At 29.5% G+C, this 15938-nt stretch overlaps 4 protein-coding genes across 5 annotated transcripts; 1 reads left to right on the top strand and 3 right to left on the bottom strand.

Moving 5' to 3' along the window:
• Positions 1 to 786: 786 nt before the first annotated feature.
• LOC130442843 (phosphatidylglycerophosphatase and protein-tyrosine phosphatase 1) lies at positions 787 to 1941 on the bottom strand. The gene is made up of 4 exons (XM_056777210.1): positions 1516 to 1941; positions 1283 to 1360; positions 999 to 1214; positions 787 to 944 (listed from the first exon to the last, which is right to left on the bottom strand). Exons 1-4 carry the CDS (start codon positions 1693 to 1695, stop codon positions 813 to 815), a joined length of 606 nt encoding a protein of 201 aa, XP_056633188.1. The 5' UTR covers positions 1696 to 1941; the 3' UTR covers positions 787 to 812.
• Positions 1942 to 3107: 1166 nt separating this feature from the next.
• LOC130442714 (succinate dehydrogenase [ubiquinone] cytochrome b small subunit, mitochondrial) lies at positions 3108 to 3893 on the bottom strand. Its single transcript, XM_056777050.1, has 3 exons — positions 3755 to 3893; positions 3457 to 3703; positions 3108 to 3403 (listed from the first exon to the last, which is right to left on the bottom strand). The coding sequence occupies exons 1-3, from the start codon at positions 3795 to 3797 to the stop codon at positions 3214 to 3216; spliced, it is 480 nt and encodes a 159-aa protein (XP_056633028.1). The 5' UTR covers positions 3798 to 3893; the 3' UTR covers positions 3108 to 3213.
• Positions 3894 to 4229: 336 nt separating this feature from the next.
• Positions 4230 to 5711, top strand: LOC130442968 (26S proteasome regulatory subunit 6A-B). The gene is made up of 2 exons (XM_056777387.1): positions 4230 to 4933; positions 4988 to 5711. Exons 1-2 carry the CDS (start codon positions 4306 to 4308, stop codon positions 5641 to 5643), a joined length of 1284 nt encoding a protein of 427 aa, XP_056633365.1. The 5' UTR covers positions 4230 to 4305; the 3' UTR covers positions 5644 to 5711.
• A 992-nt stretch (positions 5712 to 6703) lies between these two features.
• Positions 6704 to 15189, bottom strand: LOC130442757 (protein sel-1 homolog 1). Of its 2 annotated transcripts, none has more exons than XM_056777106.1 (9): positions 14398 to 15189; positions 14147 to 14335; positions 13512 to 13663; positions 13299 to 13424; positions 13012 to 13240; positions 12422 to 12621; positions 9981 to 10187; positions 9627 to 9905; positions 6704 to 6992 (listed from the first exon to the last, which is right to left on the bottom strand). In XM_056777106.1, the coding sequence occupies exons 1-9, from the start codon at positions 15059 to 15061 to the stop codon at positions 6852 to 6854; spliced, it is 2187 nt and encodes a 728-aa protein (XP_056633084.1). In that variant the 5' UTR covers positions 15062 to 15189; the 3' UTR covers positions 6704 to 6851. The 2 variants fall into 2 exon arrangements, with proteins under 2 accessions (XP_056633084.1, XP_056633085.1); XM_056777107.1 differs by having other exon boundaries at positions 6704 to 6980; positions 14398 to 15184.
• Between the last annotated feature and the right edge of the window lie 749 nt (positions 15190 to 15938).

The raw sequence follows: 15938 nt of genomic DNA, 5'->3' as shown, positions 1-15938 counted from the left end.
AGAAGAATCAGTTTTTAAATGTCAAACTGTCAATCAGAAAAATTTTGACGTTTTTCGAATGTCAACCATAGATAAACCATCCCAATATATGTCGACTGCATTACGAAAAAGAAGAAGAGATAAAAGTAAATTTTTAACTTCTTTTCCCTAATAAAGAAGAAAGAATACGTTTTCAAATGTCGATCTGTCAACCCTAGTGAAGAGATACCCAAAATATTTACCAATATGTCAACCATAGATAAATAATCACAAATAGAAGTAGAAGGAAAACAGAACAGAGAGTCCATTTTTCAAATACCAACCATAGAAAAATGAAAAAAAATACTTACGATAAAAATTCTTTCGTTTTCTTTTATATGTCGAACTATTAGCAACATATAAACCTTTCCCATTTTGTTGCTACGTCATTTCCATTACGCGACGTCGATTCGAAATTTTAAATGTCAAAACTGTCAACAATAGATAAATAATACCAATTCACTTATCTATGATTGATATAGTTGGGAAAAGAAGATGAGAATGTAGCTAAAACTATCAACTTCTGTCATAAATGAAAAAAAAAAGAAGAGAATTCCGTTGCTACGTCGTTTTCGTTGTGTGACGACGATTCGCCATTTCATGTCAAAACTATCTACCATAGATAAATCTCCTAATCCACTCCTTCGCCTTATTTAAAGTCTTCTGGTAAAATTGAAATTGAATGGAAGGTGAGAGTATATATAAAAAAAATATAAAAGCCCAAGAACGTCATCCTATAGATTTTTTTATCAAAATTTTAATAAAAACATTAAAAAAAACAAAAAAAATATAATTCACGAGTTTACATTGCTCATATTATACATTTTAAATATACGCAAAGCCTCCCATTGTTTAGTGTGCATCAAAATATGGGGTCTCTTATCTTTCATGTGTTCTACAGCTCTTTCGGGCGACCACCCGTATCTCTAAAACAACAACACAACTTCATCGAATCACCCCGTATATATGTTTCCACTTACATGCATCAAATAACAACCGACCAATGTTGCACTTCGTGTTCTACCAGCTTTACAATGAACGTAAACCGAATTCGTAGATACACCATCAACTATATGCCTTTTTTTAACATATTTATCGATAAATTTAACACCCTCTATTAATTTACTTTGGCAGGGGGTTGCGAATATATCAGTCGTTGCTAATTGTAAAAATTCTACACCTGCGTCTTTCCAAGACTGAAACCGCAATGAAAAAATTTATTTTCCACAAAAAAACTGTAGTCTTTCCAAAAAGAAATACCTACCTGAGCGTCATTTGATAAAAAAAGCTCGTAGTCTTCGTTCATTGATATAACAGCTTTCACATTTTCTTTTTCTATCAGCTAAAAATTAAATATAACCTAAACTAAACATTTACTATTAAAAGAGACCTAAAATCGCCAAGAAAAACATATAAAAAGTTATAATAAATATAGTAGTAACATAACCTATAATTTATTTATAATAAAATTATCAAAAATTAAATGTTATTACTTACTTCTTTTGTTAAACTTTTGAATGGTAAAGCACCCAATATAACCACGTCGTCGATCCTATTGTACCATTGTCTGGTGGATATCCTTTCCATTAAAACATTATACACCAACGTTGGGTAAAACGTAAATCTCGCAAACATTTTTTTTATAACAACAATAATTATTATATTGTTATTATTCATCAATTAAAGCTATTTTAACTTCATGTTATTATTATTTTCTAACACAATTTGACACTTGTCACGGTAGTTTATTAGAGAAAGCTAGAGAGAAAGTCATCTGAGGAATGTAAACTCGGTTTGACCTTCGTAGATGAAAATATATGAAAATACAGGGATCATACTGAATGTAGTGTTAAAAATAGAGCTAACATTCACTATTATTGTCGAGCACACATCACTAAACTAACTAGTTATTTTTTTAGTGATGAATTTGACATATGGTTACACTCGAGTAGATCGATGAAGCGTGACGTCATAGAATAAATTTGTAATATAAGATAAAAAAATGAATTGAGATTTATGTATGGATGGAAATCATAGTTGATGACGTTAGAACATTCGTAGTCTGATATTGACGTATACAGGGGTGGGACTAAAAGAAAAATGTCGTAAAATTTATGTACATCAGAAGTTCCCAAACTTTTTTTCCTCGTTAACCACTTTCAAAATACTTATTACAATTCGTTAAAAAATCAGATCTAACTATGGAAATTCAAGTGCACTCTTGTTGTAGAACTTCCCGTGGACCCCTGGGAGTACGCCTGGACCACTTTCGGAATTACTGATGTACACATCTTAAATTAAGTTCGATGTTTTTCTTTTTAAATTTAAAACAATTAGTACGATAAAAATAATATAAAGATAGAATTTGTCATTTTTGTTTACTTACAGGGGAAGTACTACATTTAATGATAAATTTTTGATTTAGTACGATAAAAATAACGCATTTATTGAATTTATTACTTTAAATTACCTATAGGGGTCGTACTATATATTCTAATAACAAAAACCCCGTAAACTACACCTTTTATTCAATTTTTAAACATTCGGTGCCTTATTTTCCTCATTTATTAGCGAAATCTTGATTTAGTACGAAAAAAATGGTGTAAAGATTTAATTTGTCATTTTAATATACCTCTACAGGAGTCGTACTAAATATATTATTGGGAAAAACCTCGTAAACTACATACAAATTCAAGATTATATCAGTTTAAAAACTTTTCGTTTCGATTTTATGATCATTTGTGTCTCTATTTCCCCCATTTATTAGTAAATTCTTGATTTCGTACGATAAAAATAGCACTTTGGTTGAATTTATCATTATTTACTTACTTACATGGATCGTACTAAGAAAAATCTCGTAAACTACATTCATTCTCAATTTTCAAACAATTTGTGCCCCTATTTCCCCCATTTATTAATAATTTCACGATTTAGTACGATAAAAATAGCACTTTGGTGGAATTTATCATTTTTACTTACCTACAGGGGTCGTCCTAAAAATACTATTAAAAAAATATTGTACTTACTCATAACATTCTAAAGAATGAAAGAAAACACAATTATTCACCAAATACGAGTGTCAAAAACAATTTCAACAAATAAAAATTTATTTTAACGATCTTTTCTACAGATAAAATTTATTAATAAATAAAAACACATTGATGATTATTTTTTAATGACGAAACTTTTATTTATTTATTTTTTTGACTTAATGGCCCAAAAATTTTGAATAGTCGATCCAATACCAATATTATGGTGATTATAATACAAAAGACCTCCCAAAGTCGATATAGAAAGCACATATAATAAACCCATGGCAGCTTTAGGAACAACAGGCCCCACTAAAATGGGCCTAACATAATCCACAATTGTAGCTTCCAAACCCCTAAAAAAATAAACTCGAAATTCCAAAATCACACGAATTATTCCGGCATTTACCAATGGAAGTGTATCACTGTACTAATCGCTAGTACATCGTCGAGCCCTCTACTTGGAGATAAAATCGCCCAGGGGGTGATACCGATAAGGGCGATCGAAAGGGCTCTTTCAATCGGCCATAATTTGCTGTGATCTGCAGACATGTTCCTTTTAGGAACAAATTCTCTAACTTTTAACAACAATTTAGATCGTTTATCAGCACCGTTCACGAATTGTGTAAAATTTACTTTTAAAATTTTTGGGGTAGCTATAAGAACGAATCATGTCATATTAATCGATAACAATATAATTAATTTACCTTGTATTCTAGCTGCATTTTTTAAAACTATTGCTAAAGCCATCGTAATTTAATTAACTGATGTTATATCATTAAAATTTATACTACGTTCTAATAACTTTTCCGAGTTATAATAAATATATGTATTATAATCTAAATATCATTGATTAAAAAGAGATAAAAATAATTTATTATGTACCCGGAGTGATAACTAAACGTAACATTAATTTTGACATTGACATTTGTCATATTTAAAAAAAAGAAGAAAATATAAAAATCATCGATATATATATAGTTATGTGGTATCAACTTTTGATTATTTAATTAGATGTAATGAGAATATATTTATATAGAGATATAATAGGGAAATTTTTCGAAATAAAATGATAAACATCTTATTAAAATGGATAATTCAATTGTTTGTACTAATGATACTAATAGGTGTAGTATAAGTGTACACCGTATTGCAGAACGTACTTGTATGACTTGCGTTTACATTTTTGACAGTACGTTGACGTGTATTTTTGACAGATCAATTTTGTAAGTAATAATTTTTGCATTAAAACAAAATCATGTCTACGTTAGAAGATATATCGATATGGGAAGACGGCGAAGAAGCTTTAGGTGAAGAAGTATTAAGAATGTCCACCGATGAAATAATAAGCCGTACCCGTTTATTAGACAACGAGATAAAGATAATGAAAAGCGAAGTGATGAGAATCAATCACGAATTACAAGCCCAAAACGAGAAAATAAAAGAAAATACCGAAAAAATAAAAGTGAATAAAACGCTACCGTATCTGGTATCGAACGTAATCGAATTATTAGACGTGGATCCTCAAGAAGAAGAAGAAGACGGCGCCGTGGTAGATTTGGATTCCCAAAGAAAAGGAAAATGCGCCGTTGTGAAAACATCGACGAGACAAACTTATTTTTTACCCGTAATAGGTCTCGTCGACGAAGAAAAATTAAAACCCGGCGATTTAGTCGGAGTTAACAAAGATTCGTATCTAATATTGGAAACTTTACCCGCAGAATACGATGCTAGAGTAAAAGCTATGGAAGTAGACGAAAGACCGACAGAACAATACTCAGATATAGGAGGTTTGGACAAGCAAATACAAGAACTTATCGAAGCGGTCGTTTTACCAATGACCCACAAAGATAAGTTCGTTAATTTGGGGATACACCCTCCGAAAGGTTAGTTACATCGCGCTATTTACGTAATTTTAGTGTTAAATCGTGTTTTTTCAGGTGTTTTGTTATACGGCCCCCCTGGAACTGGTAAAACTCTACTAGCTAGAGCTTGCGCTGCTCAAACTAAATCGACTTTTTTGAAATTAGCCGGTCCGCAGCTAGTTCAGATGTTCATTGGAGACGGGGCGAAGCTCGTCAGGGACGCTTTCGCTCTAGCTAAAGAAAAAGCTCCCGCTATAATATTCATCGACGAATTGGACGCTATCGGGACGAAAAGGTTCGATTCGGAAAAAGCGGGCGACAGGGAGGTGCAAAGGACGATGTTGGAGCTACTTAATCAACTCGACGGGTTCAGTTCGACATCGGATATCAAAGTTATAGCGGCTACGAATCGAGTTGACATCCTCGATCCCGCTCTGCTCAGATCCGGTAGATTGGACAGGAAAATCGAGTTTCCACATCCAAACGAAGAGGCAAGAGCGAGAATCATGCAGATCCATTCGAGGAAGATGACCGTGAATCCCGACGTGAATTTCGAGGAATTGGCGAGATCGACGGACGATTTTAATGGAGCGCAATGTAAAGCAGTTTGCGTCGAGGCGGGGATGATTGCGCTACGTCGGAATGCTGTAGCGGTTACTCACGAGGATTACATGGATGCTATTATGGAAGTGCAAGCAAAGAAAAAGGCGAATCTTAATTATTATGCTTAATATTTATGCAATTTTTTTTGTAAACGATTTATAATTAAATGATTTAGTTTAACTGCTAGTTTTCAATCGATTGTGATGTTATTTTACCTTCTTTGGGTCTGTAGCCGTCAAATGAACCGTTATTTCCATTTGGAAATCAGTTCAGCAATAGTAGTAACCATTATTTTCCATTTGAGAAACACTTTAGCTTTTTTTGGCGTGAAAAAGTATTTTCAGCAATAAAATTAACTGCTATTTTCTATTTGGGGTTATGATCAGTACAATTGTACTAAATTTGTGTCAAATAGTGTCTAATAACTGAGTTAACGGCTATTTCCAAATTTGTCTTCTATTAAGTTTAACTTACATCAATTTCTTACTACGATTCTAATTTTGTTTCCATATAAAAGGTGCTTCGATTGATTTAATTAATTTAACCGCTGCTAATTTTAATGCGTAAAAGTATCTAGACTGATTAAATTTAACCGCTTCTATAGACTAGTATTTCGATTGATCAAATTAACAGCTACCAAAGTTAACCGCTACTATGGACTAGTGTCTTGAATCAATAAAGTCAAGATTAAGATATAAATGGTGTAATTTAACCGCTTTTGTGCTAGATAGTATCACGAACGATCAAATTAACCGCTTTTATGAACTAATAACTCGAATCATTAAATTAAAAGCTACCAATATTAACCGCTACTATGGAATAATATCTCGAATTATTAAATTAACAGCTACTATCAATTTGAGGACCTGAACAGTGCGACTTAACCGTTTTTATGGGTAAAAGTGCCAAAGGAGATTAAATTTAACCGCTGCTGTTAACATGAGGATCCAAATTGTGTAATTTAATTTAAATTTGTGCTAAATATTGTCTCGAACAAATAAATTAACCGCTACCATCAACACGAGAAAGTAAATAGTGCAATTTAACCGCTTGTGTGGTAGATAGAGACTTGAACAATCAAATTAACCGCTTCTATCGATTGATGAAATTAACCGTTATATAGATTTGTGATTGGAATAAGTGGGATTCGACTTTTTTCGTATTTACGGGAACTATATAAACGATGAATAAAAGAAAACGAGGTTTATTATTTCAAGATTAACGTGGTAAAAATGAGAAAAAACGACCAACAAAACCTTATAAAGTCTAATATTTACATAATAAATACAAATAAAAATATCACGAATCGAATTAACGTTTTGGTATAGTTTGTTGATTAAGCGATGGCTTGTGGTCTTCTAAAATAGACTATTCCCGCTAGGATTGTGATTAAAGTCGTTATTAAATACAAATCCCAATCGGATCCTACGGTTTCGTGGATGCCGAGCAGGTGGTGCAAAGGGCTCTGCAATAAAAACTAAAAATACAAGTTTGATAGGAATTTGTGTGAACGAAAGGTGGGCAATTGGTCGAACGGTAAGTATAGGAAATTATGATACGAGGGTGGTTGGGTAGTTATGGGATTTTCTGGATGGGAACAGCGGCAACGTCGATATGGAAAATAATGGAAATTGAATTAATAATTAAAGAAATTCAATGAAAATATAAAGTGAGAAAATGAAAAAATTCAATAAAAAAAGTGAAAAGACAGGAAAGGGTACAATAAATATGCAAAAAAAAAGAGAAAGAATGCAAAACATTGGGAAATACTTGATAAAGAAATAGAAAAAGTAGAAAATATGAAAAAATAGAAAAATTTTGAATATAATGTGAAAAAATTAAGAAAAACTAAATAAAACAAAAAAAAAAGTGAAAAAACGTAAAAAATTAGGAAAAACCTAATAAAGCAGTAAAAAAAGTAAAAAACATGAAAACATACAAAAAATATTAGGAAAAACTGAATAAGGCAACAAAAAAAGTAAAAAACGTGAAAAAATACAATGGGATTTAAAAAAAGTGAAAAAATCCAAAAAATTGGGAAAAAACTAATAAAGCGGTAAAAAAAGTGAAAAAAATAATAATTTTAAGAAAAATGTGAAAAAATGCAAAAAATATTAGGAAAAACTGAATAAGGCAACAAAAAAAGTAAAAAACACGAAAAAATACAATGAAATTTAAAAAAAGTTAAAAAACCCAAAAAATTGGGAAAAACCTAATAAAGCAGTAAAAAACGTGAAAAAACACAATAATTTTGAGAAAAAAGTGGAAAAATGCAAAAAACACAATAATTTTGAGAAAAATGTGAAAAAATGCAAAAAATATTAGGAAAAACTGAATAAAGCAACAAAAAAAGTAAAAAATACAATAAAATTCAAATAAAGTGAAAAAATCCAAAAAATTGGGAAAAAACTAATAAAGCAGTAAAAAAAGTGAAAAAAATAATAATTTTAAGAAAAATGTGAAAAAATGCAAAAAATATTAGGAAAAACTGAATAAGGCAACAAAAAAAGTAAAAAACACGAAAAAATACAATGAAATTTAAAAAAAGTTAAAAAACCCAAAAAATTGGGAAAAACCTAATAAAGCAGTAAAAAACGTGAAAAAACAATAATTTTGAGAAAAAAGTGGAAAAATGCAAAAAACACAATAATTTTGAGAAAAATGTGAAAAAATGCAAAAAATATTAGGAAAAACTGAATAAAGCAACAAAAAAAGTAAAAAATACAATAAAATTCAAATAAAGTGAAAAAATCCAAAAAATTGGGAAAAAACTAATGAAGCAGTAAAAAAAGTGAAAAAAATAATAATTTTAAGAAAAATGTGAAAAAATGCAAAAAATATTAGGAAAAACTGAATAAGGTAACAAAAAAAGTAAAAAACACGAAAAAATACAATGAAATTTAAAAAAAGTTAAAAAACCCAAAAAATTGGGAAAAACCTAATAAAGCAGTAAAAAACGTGAAAAAACACAATAATTTTGAGAAAAAAGTGGAAAAATGCAAAAAACACAATAATTTTGAGAAAAATGTGAAAAAATGCAAAAAATATTAGGAAAAACTGAATAAAGCAACAAAAAAAGTAAAATATACAATGAAATTTAAATAAAGTGAAAAAATCCAAAAAATTGGGAAAAAACTAATAAAGCAGTAAAAAAAGTGAAAAAAACTATCATTTTGAGACAAATGTGAAAAAATGCAAAAAATATTAGGAAAAACTGAATAAAGCAACAAAAAAAGTAAAAAACACGAAAAAATACAATGAAATTTAAAAAAAGTGAAAAAACCCAAAAAATTGGGAAAAACCTAATAAAGCAGTAAAAAACGTGAAAAAACACAATAATTTTGAGAAAAAAGTGGAAAAATGCAAAAAACACAATAATTTTGAGAAAAATGTGAAAAAATGCAAAAAATATTAGGAAAAACTGAATAAAGCAACAAAAAAAGTAAAAAATACAATAAAATTCAAATAAAGTGAAAAAATCCAGAAAATTGGGAAAAACCTAATAAAGCAGTAAAAAAAGTAAAATACGTGAAAAAATACAATAATTTTGAGACAAATGTGAAAAAATGCAAAAAATATTAGGAAAAACTGAATAAAGCAGTAAAAAAATGTAAAAAACATGAAAAAATTAAAAAATGCAATAAAAAAGTGGAAAAATGCAGAAAAAATAAAATTGCAATAAAAGTTAAAAAAAAAAAATAAATGAAGAAATAAAAAAGTATAAGAACATAAAAAATACAATAAATTCGATAAAAAAGTGAACGAATACAATAAATTCGAAAAAAATGAAAATTAGAAAAGAACTGAAGAAATAAAAAAAATTAAAAACATGGAAAAATTCAATAAATTCGAAAAAAAAAAGGAAATTGCAATGAGAATTAGAAAAGCAATGAAAAACATGGAAAAATACAATAAAATTCAGACAAAGATAAGAAAACTGCAATAAAACTTTTAGAAAAAAAAATAAATAGACAAAAAAGCAAAGAAAAATCAAAAACCGAACGGAAAAAAACGCAAAAACACACAGCAAATTCGAAAAAACTAATAATAAATAAAATATAATATAATAATAATAAAAACAAACCAACAAAAAATATAAAATGGCCGTTACCTCTTGTAAATTTTCGAAACTAAACAAAACATTCAATTTGATAAGCGCCAACGCCACCGGGACCTTAGCGTCGGGACTCAACTCGGCGGCCCTGTCGTAATAACGTTTCGCCAGATGCATATCCTTAACCATCCCCAAGCCTTGCTCGTGCATGTAACCCAAATTGAATGTCGCCTGGGCGTTGTGCTGTTGATCGGACGCCAATCGGTAATGTACCGCCGCCGTTTCGTAATCCGTCGCCGTTCCCAAACCGTAATAATAGTAATCCCCCAATTTCACCTAAACACCAAATAAACGTGGGGCGTTAATATGAGAGAAAAATTCAATATCGGAATTTAGCGTTCGAATACGGACCTGGGCGGCGGAATAACCTTGAGCGGCGGCCCTGCCCCAATAGAGGAGCGCCCTTACTAGGGCCTCCGGCGTCGACAGCATCGGAATTTCGTTTCTGTCTAATAGGAAGGCGGCGTTGCTTTGGGCTACTTCATAACCCAATTCGGACAAAAGGGCGTATTGGACGAATGATTCGTCGTAACGGCCGTTGCGGTAGTCCGTGTGCGCCTATATTTTTTTTATTCGATGAATAAATTCATTAAAAATTAAATAAATTTATCAATGGATCATCGATAAATGAATAAATGTTGAATAAATACCCAAATGTTGAGTGAATTGACGAAAATTGAATAAATTCGTTAATAAATGTTGAATAAATGATCGACAAACGAATAAATGTTGAATAAATGATCGACAAATGAATAAATTTTGAATAAATTATCGACAAATTAATAAATACGTAAATATTTCATAAAAATTGAATGAATTTTGAATAAAGAATCTATAGATGTAAAAATACGTAAATGTTAAATAAATCATCGATAAATGGATAAATATTGATTAAATGTTGGAAAAATAATGGTTAAATCTTTAAAAAATACATGAATATTGAGTAAACTAATGAAAATCGAGACTAAATTTATGAATAAAATGGCCGATAAATAAATAAAACATTGAATAAATAGGTAATTATTGAAGAAATTGTTGAAAGTTGAATAAATTAATGAATAAATGATCAATAAATAGATGAATGGATAAATAAATAATTGATAAATGTTGAATAAATTTATAAAAATTAAATAAACGTTGGTTAAATGATTAAATATTGAATGAATTTTGAATAAATAATCGATAAAAGTTGTAAAAATGGGTAAATATTGAATAAATTGATGAAAAATAGAAGAATCTATGAATAAATGAGCGATAAATATTGAATAAATGTCACATAAATATCTAAATATCAAATAAATTGATGAAAATTAAATAAATGACTGCATACATTTTGAATAAATAATCGATAAACGGATAAATATTGAATAAATGATAGATAAATGAATATATGTTGTAAAAATATGTAATAAATGTTGAATAAATCATTGATATACATAAATATTGAAAAAATAATACGTAGATGAAGAAATATTGAATAAATATGTAAATATTGAGTAAATTCTATAAATTTGTGAATAAATGTTAATTAAGTGATCGATAAATGGATAAACAATAAATAAATATCGAATGAATAAGCAAAAGTTGAATAAACATCATATAAATATCAAAATATCAAATAAATTGATAAAAATTAAATAATTGACTGCATACTTATTGAATAAATGTTGAATAAACAATCGATAAACGGATAAATATTAAATAAATGTCATATTAACACTCAAATATTGAGTGAATTCATGAAAATTGAATAAATTAATGAATAAATGATCGATAAATAGATGAATGGATAAATAAATAATTATTAAATGGATAAATGTTGAATAAATTTATAAAAATTAAATAAACGTTGGTTAAATGATTAAATATTGAATAAATTGATGAAAAATAGAAGAATCTATGAATAAATGAGCGATAAATGGATAAATATTGAATAAATGTCACATAAATATCTAAATAACAAATAAATTGATGAAAATTAAATAAATGACTGCATACATTTTGAATAAATAACCGATAAACGGATAAATATTGAATAAATAAATGGATAAATATTGAATAAATGATAGATAAATGAATATATGTTGTAAAAATATGTAATAAATGTTGAATAAATCATTGATATAAATAAATATTGAAAAAATAATACGTAGATGAAGAAATATTGAATAAATATGTAAATATTGAGTACATTCTATAAATTCATGAATAAATGTTAATTAAGTGATCGATAAATGGATAAACAATAAATAAATATCGAATGAATAAGCAAAAGTTGAATAAATATTGAATAAACATCATATAAATATCAAAATATCAAATAAATTGATAAAAATTAAATAAATGACTGCATACATTTTGAATAAATGTTGAATAAACAATCGATAAACGGTCAAATATTGAATAAATAATCAAGAAATGGATAAATATTCAATAAATGTCATATTAACACCCAAATATTGAGTGAATTCATGAAAATTGAATAAATTAATGAATAAATAATCGATAAATGGATAAACATTTTGAATAAATGTCAAATAATTAACGTAAATATTAAATAAATTATTGAAAATCGGATAAATGTTATATTTCAATATTAATTAAATATTAAATGAATAAATTGATGAATGAATTTAAAATAAATGGATAAATATTGAATAAATTATTTCAAATTGAATAAAAATTGAATAAATGTCGAACTAATAAGTAAATGTTGAATAAATAATGGATAAATGAATAAATATTGAATCAACGTCAAATGGATATTTGACAAATGACCGAATATAATTTACCTGCATCAATATTTCGCCCCATTTGCCTCGCTCGGCGACGTTTTTGAATAATTCCACAGCGGTGGCACACGATCTCAATAAACCCGTTCCTTGAGCATGCATCTGTCCTAAATTGTAATAGGCTAGAACGTGTCCCGATTGGGACGCCAACGAAAAATATTTGTTAGCCGCTTTGTGGTCTTTCTTAACACCCAAACCGTCTAAAAAATTTTAGAAAACTTTATAATATAAATAAATATAAAATATAAATATAAAACTGTCTAGAATTGACTCAGACCAATAAAAAGTGTCTGGAATTGACTCAGACGGTTAAAAAGTGTCTAGAATTGACTCAGACAAACAAAAATTGTGTGAAATACGCTCGAATATACAAAAAAGTGTCTAGAATTTAGTCAGACGAATAGAAAAATGCCTATAATTGACTCAGACGAATGAAACGTGTCTAGAATTGACTCAGGCCAAAAAATGTGTCTGGAATTGACTCAGACAACTAGAAAACGCTAAAACAACAAAAAATAAAAAAATGAATATAAAAAAGGAATAAAACAAAAAATTTTCAAAAAATAAAAAAGAAAACACAAAATACTCACTGAAATACATGTTCCCCAATTGCAACTGCCCATCCACCCAACCCTGTTCGGCAGCCTGCAAAAAATACTGATGCGCCTTGGCGTAATCCTTTTCTACGCCCTTACCATACAAATACATCAAGCCCAGTCCACTCAAACCCACGGGGTTGTTCAAATCAGAAGACTTCTTGAAATATTTGAAAGCCGTGTCGTTATTAGCCGGTATTTCGTCACTACCGTCCAAATAGATCTGGAATTACAGGACACCCTGTACATAAAAACCACAATACCACATTTTTTCTCGTTACCTTTCCCAAATACGCCATAGCTAAAGCGCTACCGGCGTTAGCTGCGTCCGTGAAGTAATGCAACGCTTTCTGGTAATCCAAATCGACTCCTCTGCCCCCTTGGTAATGGAGCTGCCCCAAACCGACCTGGAAAATCATATGGAGTCATAAAACGCGTGAAAAATCAAATTTTTTCTAAATTTCCGTGCCGAAAATCACGGAAAATTTATTCACCTGCGCTTGGACGTCCCCCTTTTCCGCTAAAAGTTGATAATATTCGATGAGATCGTTGTCGAGGATACCGGACGTGTATCCGTTCTCTAATTCGTCATACAAACGTATCCTTTGTATTGCCGCGCCGCCCCCGAACGATACACCTTGACTTACTAAAATTAAATCAATGGATATGGTTTTTTAGAGTCAATTTAAGTCATATATCATCATGATATAGTAAATGTAAAGTCATTTGAAGAAATAAATGTGGCATTAAAAGGCATCAAATGTTGAATTCATAACCTAATTTGATAAATATAGTATTTTTAGAGTCATCTTAAGTCATAAATCGTCATAAATTGATTATATAGTATGTTAAAGTCATTTGAGGATATAAATGTGGCATTAAAAGGCATAAAATTTCAAATTAATGATCTAATTTGACAAATATAGTATTTTTAGAGTCATTTCAAGACAAAAATCATTAAAAATCATAATTCCAGTCTATTCTAACAATTTAAAGAAATAAATGTGGCACCAAAAGTCATTTGAAACAATAAATGTGGCATTGGATGATAAACTAGATAAAATAAATAACACATGTTAAAAAATATAATTTTACAGTTAATTGTTAAAATGAAGTGATTTTCACTAACCTTTATCCGCCACTTGTCGGTAATAATCCAAAGCCATCTCACAACTGGGAGTTACTGCAATTCCAGCCCAATATCGATAGCCCAAAGCCATTTGTGCCCAAGAATTTCCCCCAATAGCTCCAAAAGTGTAATGTATCAAAGCTTTGGCTTGACTAACGTTAACTGCCAAGCCAGTAGCGTACAAAAACCCTAACAACAATAACACCATGAATTTTAAAGGTAAAACGAAGATTTTAGAAGCGGTTTCGTACCTAAACCGGTATGTCCGTCCGGGTTACCGATGTCCGCCAATTCCGTAAACATCTCCTTTGCTATGTAAATATCCTGTTTCAAAGGGTTTCCAAATAATTTAGCCCATGCTACCATGGCTTTAGCGTCGGCGTTCCCCTTATTAGAAGCGTCCATCAACAGCTGATAAGCTTTCTCCCTGTCCGGTTTCGTCTTATTCAAAATCCCTGTAGCCGAATCAAAAATTTTCTTAGCTTCCAATTCTTCTTGTGTTAAAACTTTTATTTCCGATGCTTTTTCCGGTACGGGAGGTAATTCTTCGGGTTCGTTAAAAACCGCACTTTCTTGTAGGTTATTCACCATTCCTATGTGTTGAACGATTTTTTGTATAGCTTTAGCTCGATCCAACATAAACAAATCCACTGCTTCGGATATTTGGTTTTCAATATCGTCGCCTGAAAGTTCTTTTTTTTGTTCCCTTTCGTTGGTTAAATCGGGCGCCTGTTCGATTCTTATAGCCGTTGCACCATCACGTTCTTCGATGGAAGCCACGAATTCCATTTTCTTCGGAGACTCGTGTTCATTTTTATTTTTTTTATCCTCTGTAGGTCCTTGTAAATTTTCGTCAGAGAACTCACAACAAATTAGTATTAAAAATAACGATAATAAACGATATTTGTATCGCATTCTAAATAACTTTCACAAATTACTTTTTAATATAAAAATTTTTACTTGTTATCAACAATCCAACTCATCTACTTATAAATAACAAACAACTCACAGGTAAATCAACAGTAATGACAAATGTCAATAACAATTTGACAGATAATGATTTATATTTTAATAGGTTATCTCTTCTTAACATTTATTTTTCAATATATATGATTCTTTTTTTGTTTGAACAAATCACTTCAAAAGAATACGTTTCTTGAACTGTGTGGAAGTATACGATAGGTTGTTTGATATACAGTAGTGTCGAAAAAAGAGAATTACAAGATTAAATATTTGATCAGGAGGAAATTAAAAAAGTAAACGTGTTCAAATAATTATTATTCTCAATAAATATAAATATCGTCTGTAAACTTGTAGAAATGGACTCTATGAAAGTTCTCATAGTACTAGGAAAATATTTGAAAAAAATTTATTCAACAAATTCATAATTTTTTTATTTTACCAATATTTTTTACTACGATAACCAAATGTGGCATTTAGCGCCATAACATGTCAAATAATTGACATAAGTGAGAGAAAACAGTATTTTTAGCGTCATTTAAGATCTATATCGTCAAAAACAGATGAATAAAGTATTATTTAAGTCATTTGGAATAATAAATGTGGCATTACCAGTTGTCCTACATATAGTATAGTATTTTTTAAACCATTTAAAGTAATAAATGTATGATATAAAATCAGTGACATATATTATTCTACTTTAAACGAGATTTTATAAAAAAATTCTTCCTTCTGCACTGTTTTCAAGACAGGTGTGTTTCAAGATCCAATACGGAAACTATAAAAACATTATCAATAAGTATATTTATAAAACTATTGAACAATTCCGAAA

This window comes from Diorhabda sublineata, chromosome 4, assembly GCF_026230105.1.
Source record: "Diorhabda sublineata isolate icDioSubl1.1 chromosome 4, icDioSubl1.1, whole genome shotgun sequence".
Classification (NCBI taxonomy): domain Eukaryota; kingdom Metazoa; phylum Arthropoda; class Insecta; order Coleoptera; family Chrysomelidae; genus Diorhabda; species Diorhabda sublineata.
The sequence above is the reverse complement of the archived record's forward strand: the minus strand, read 5'-3'. Positions and strand labels throughout refer to the sequence as shown.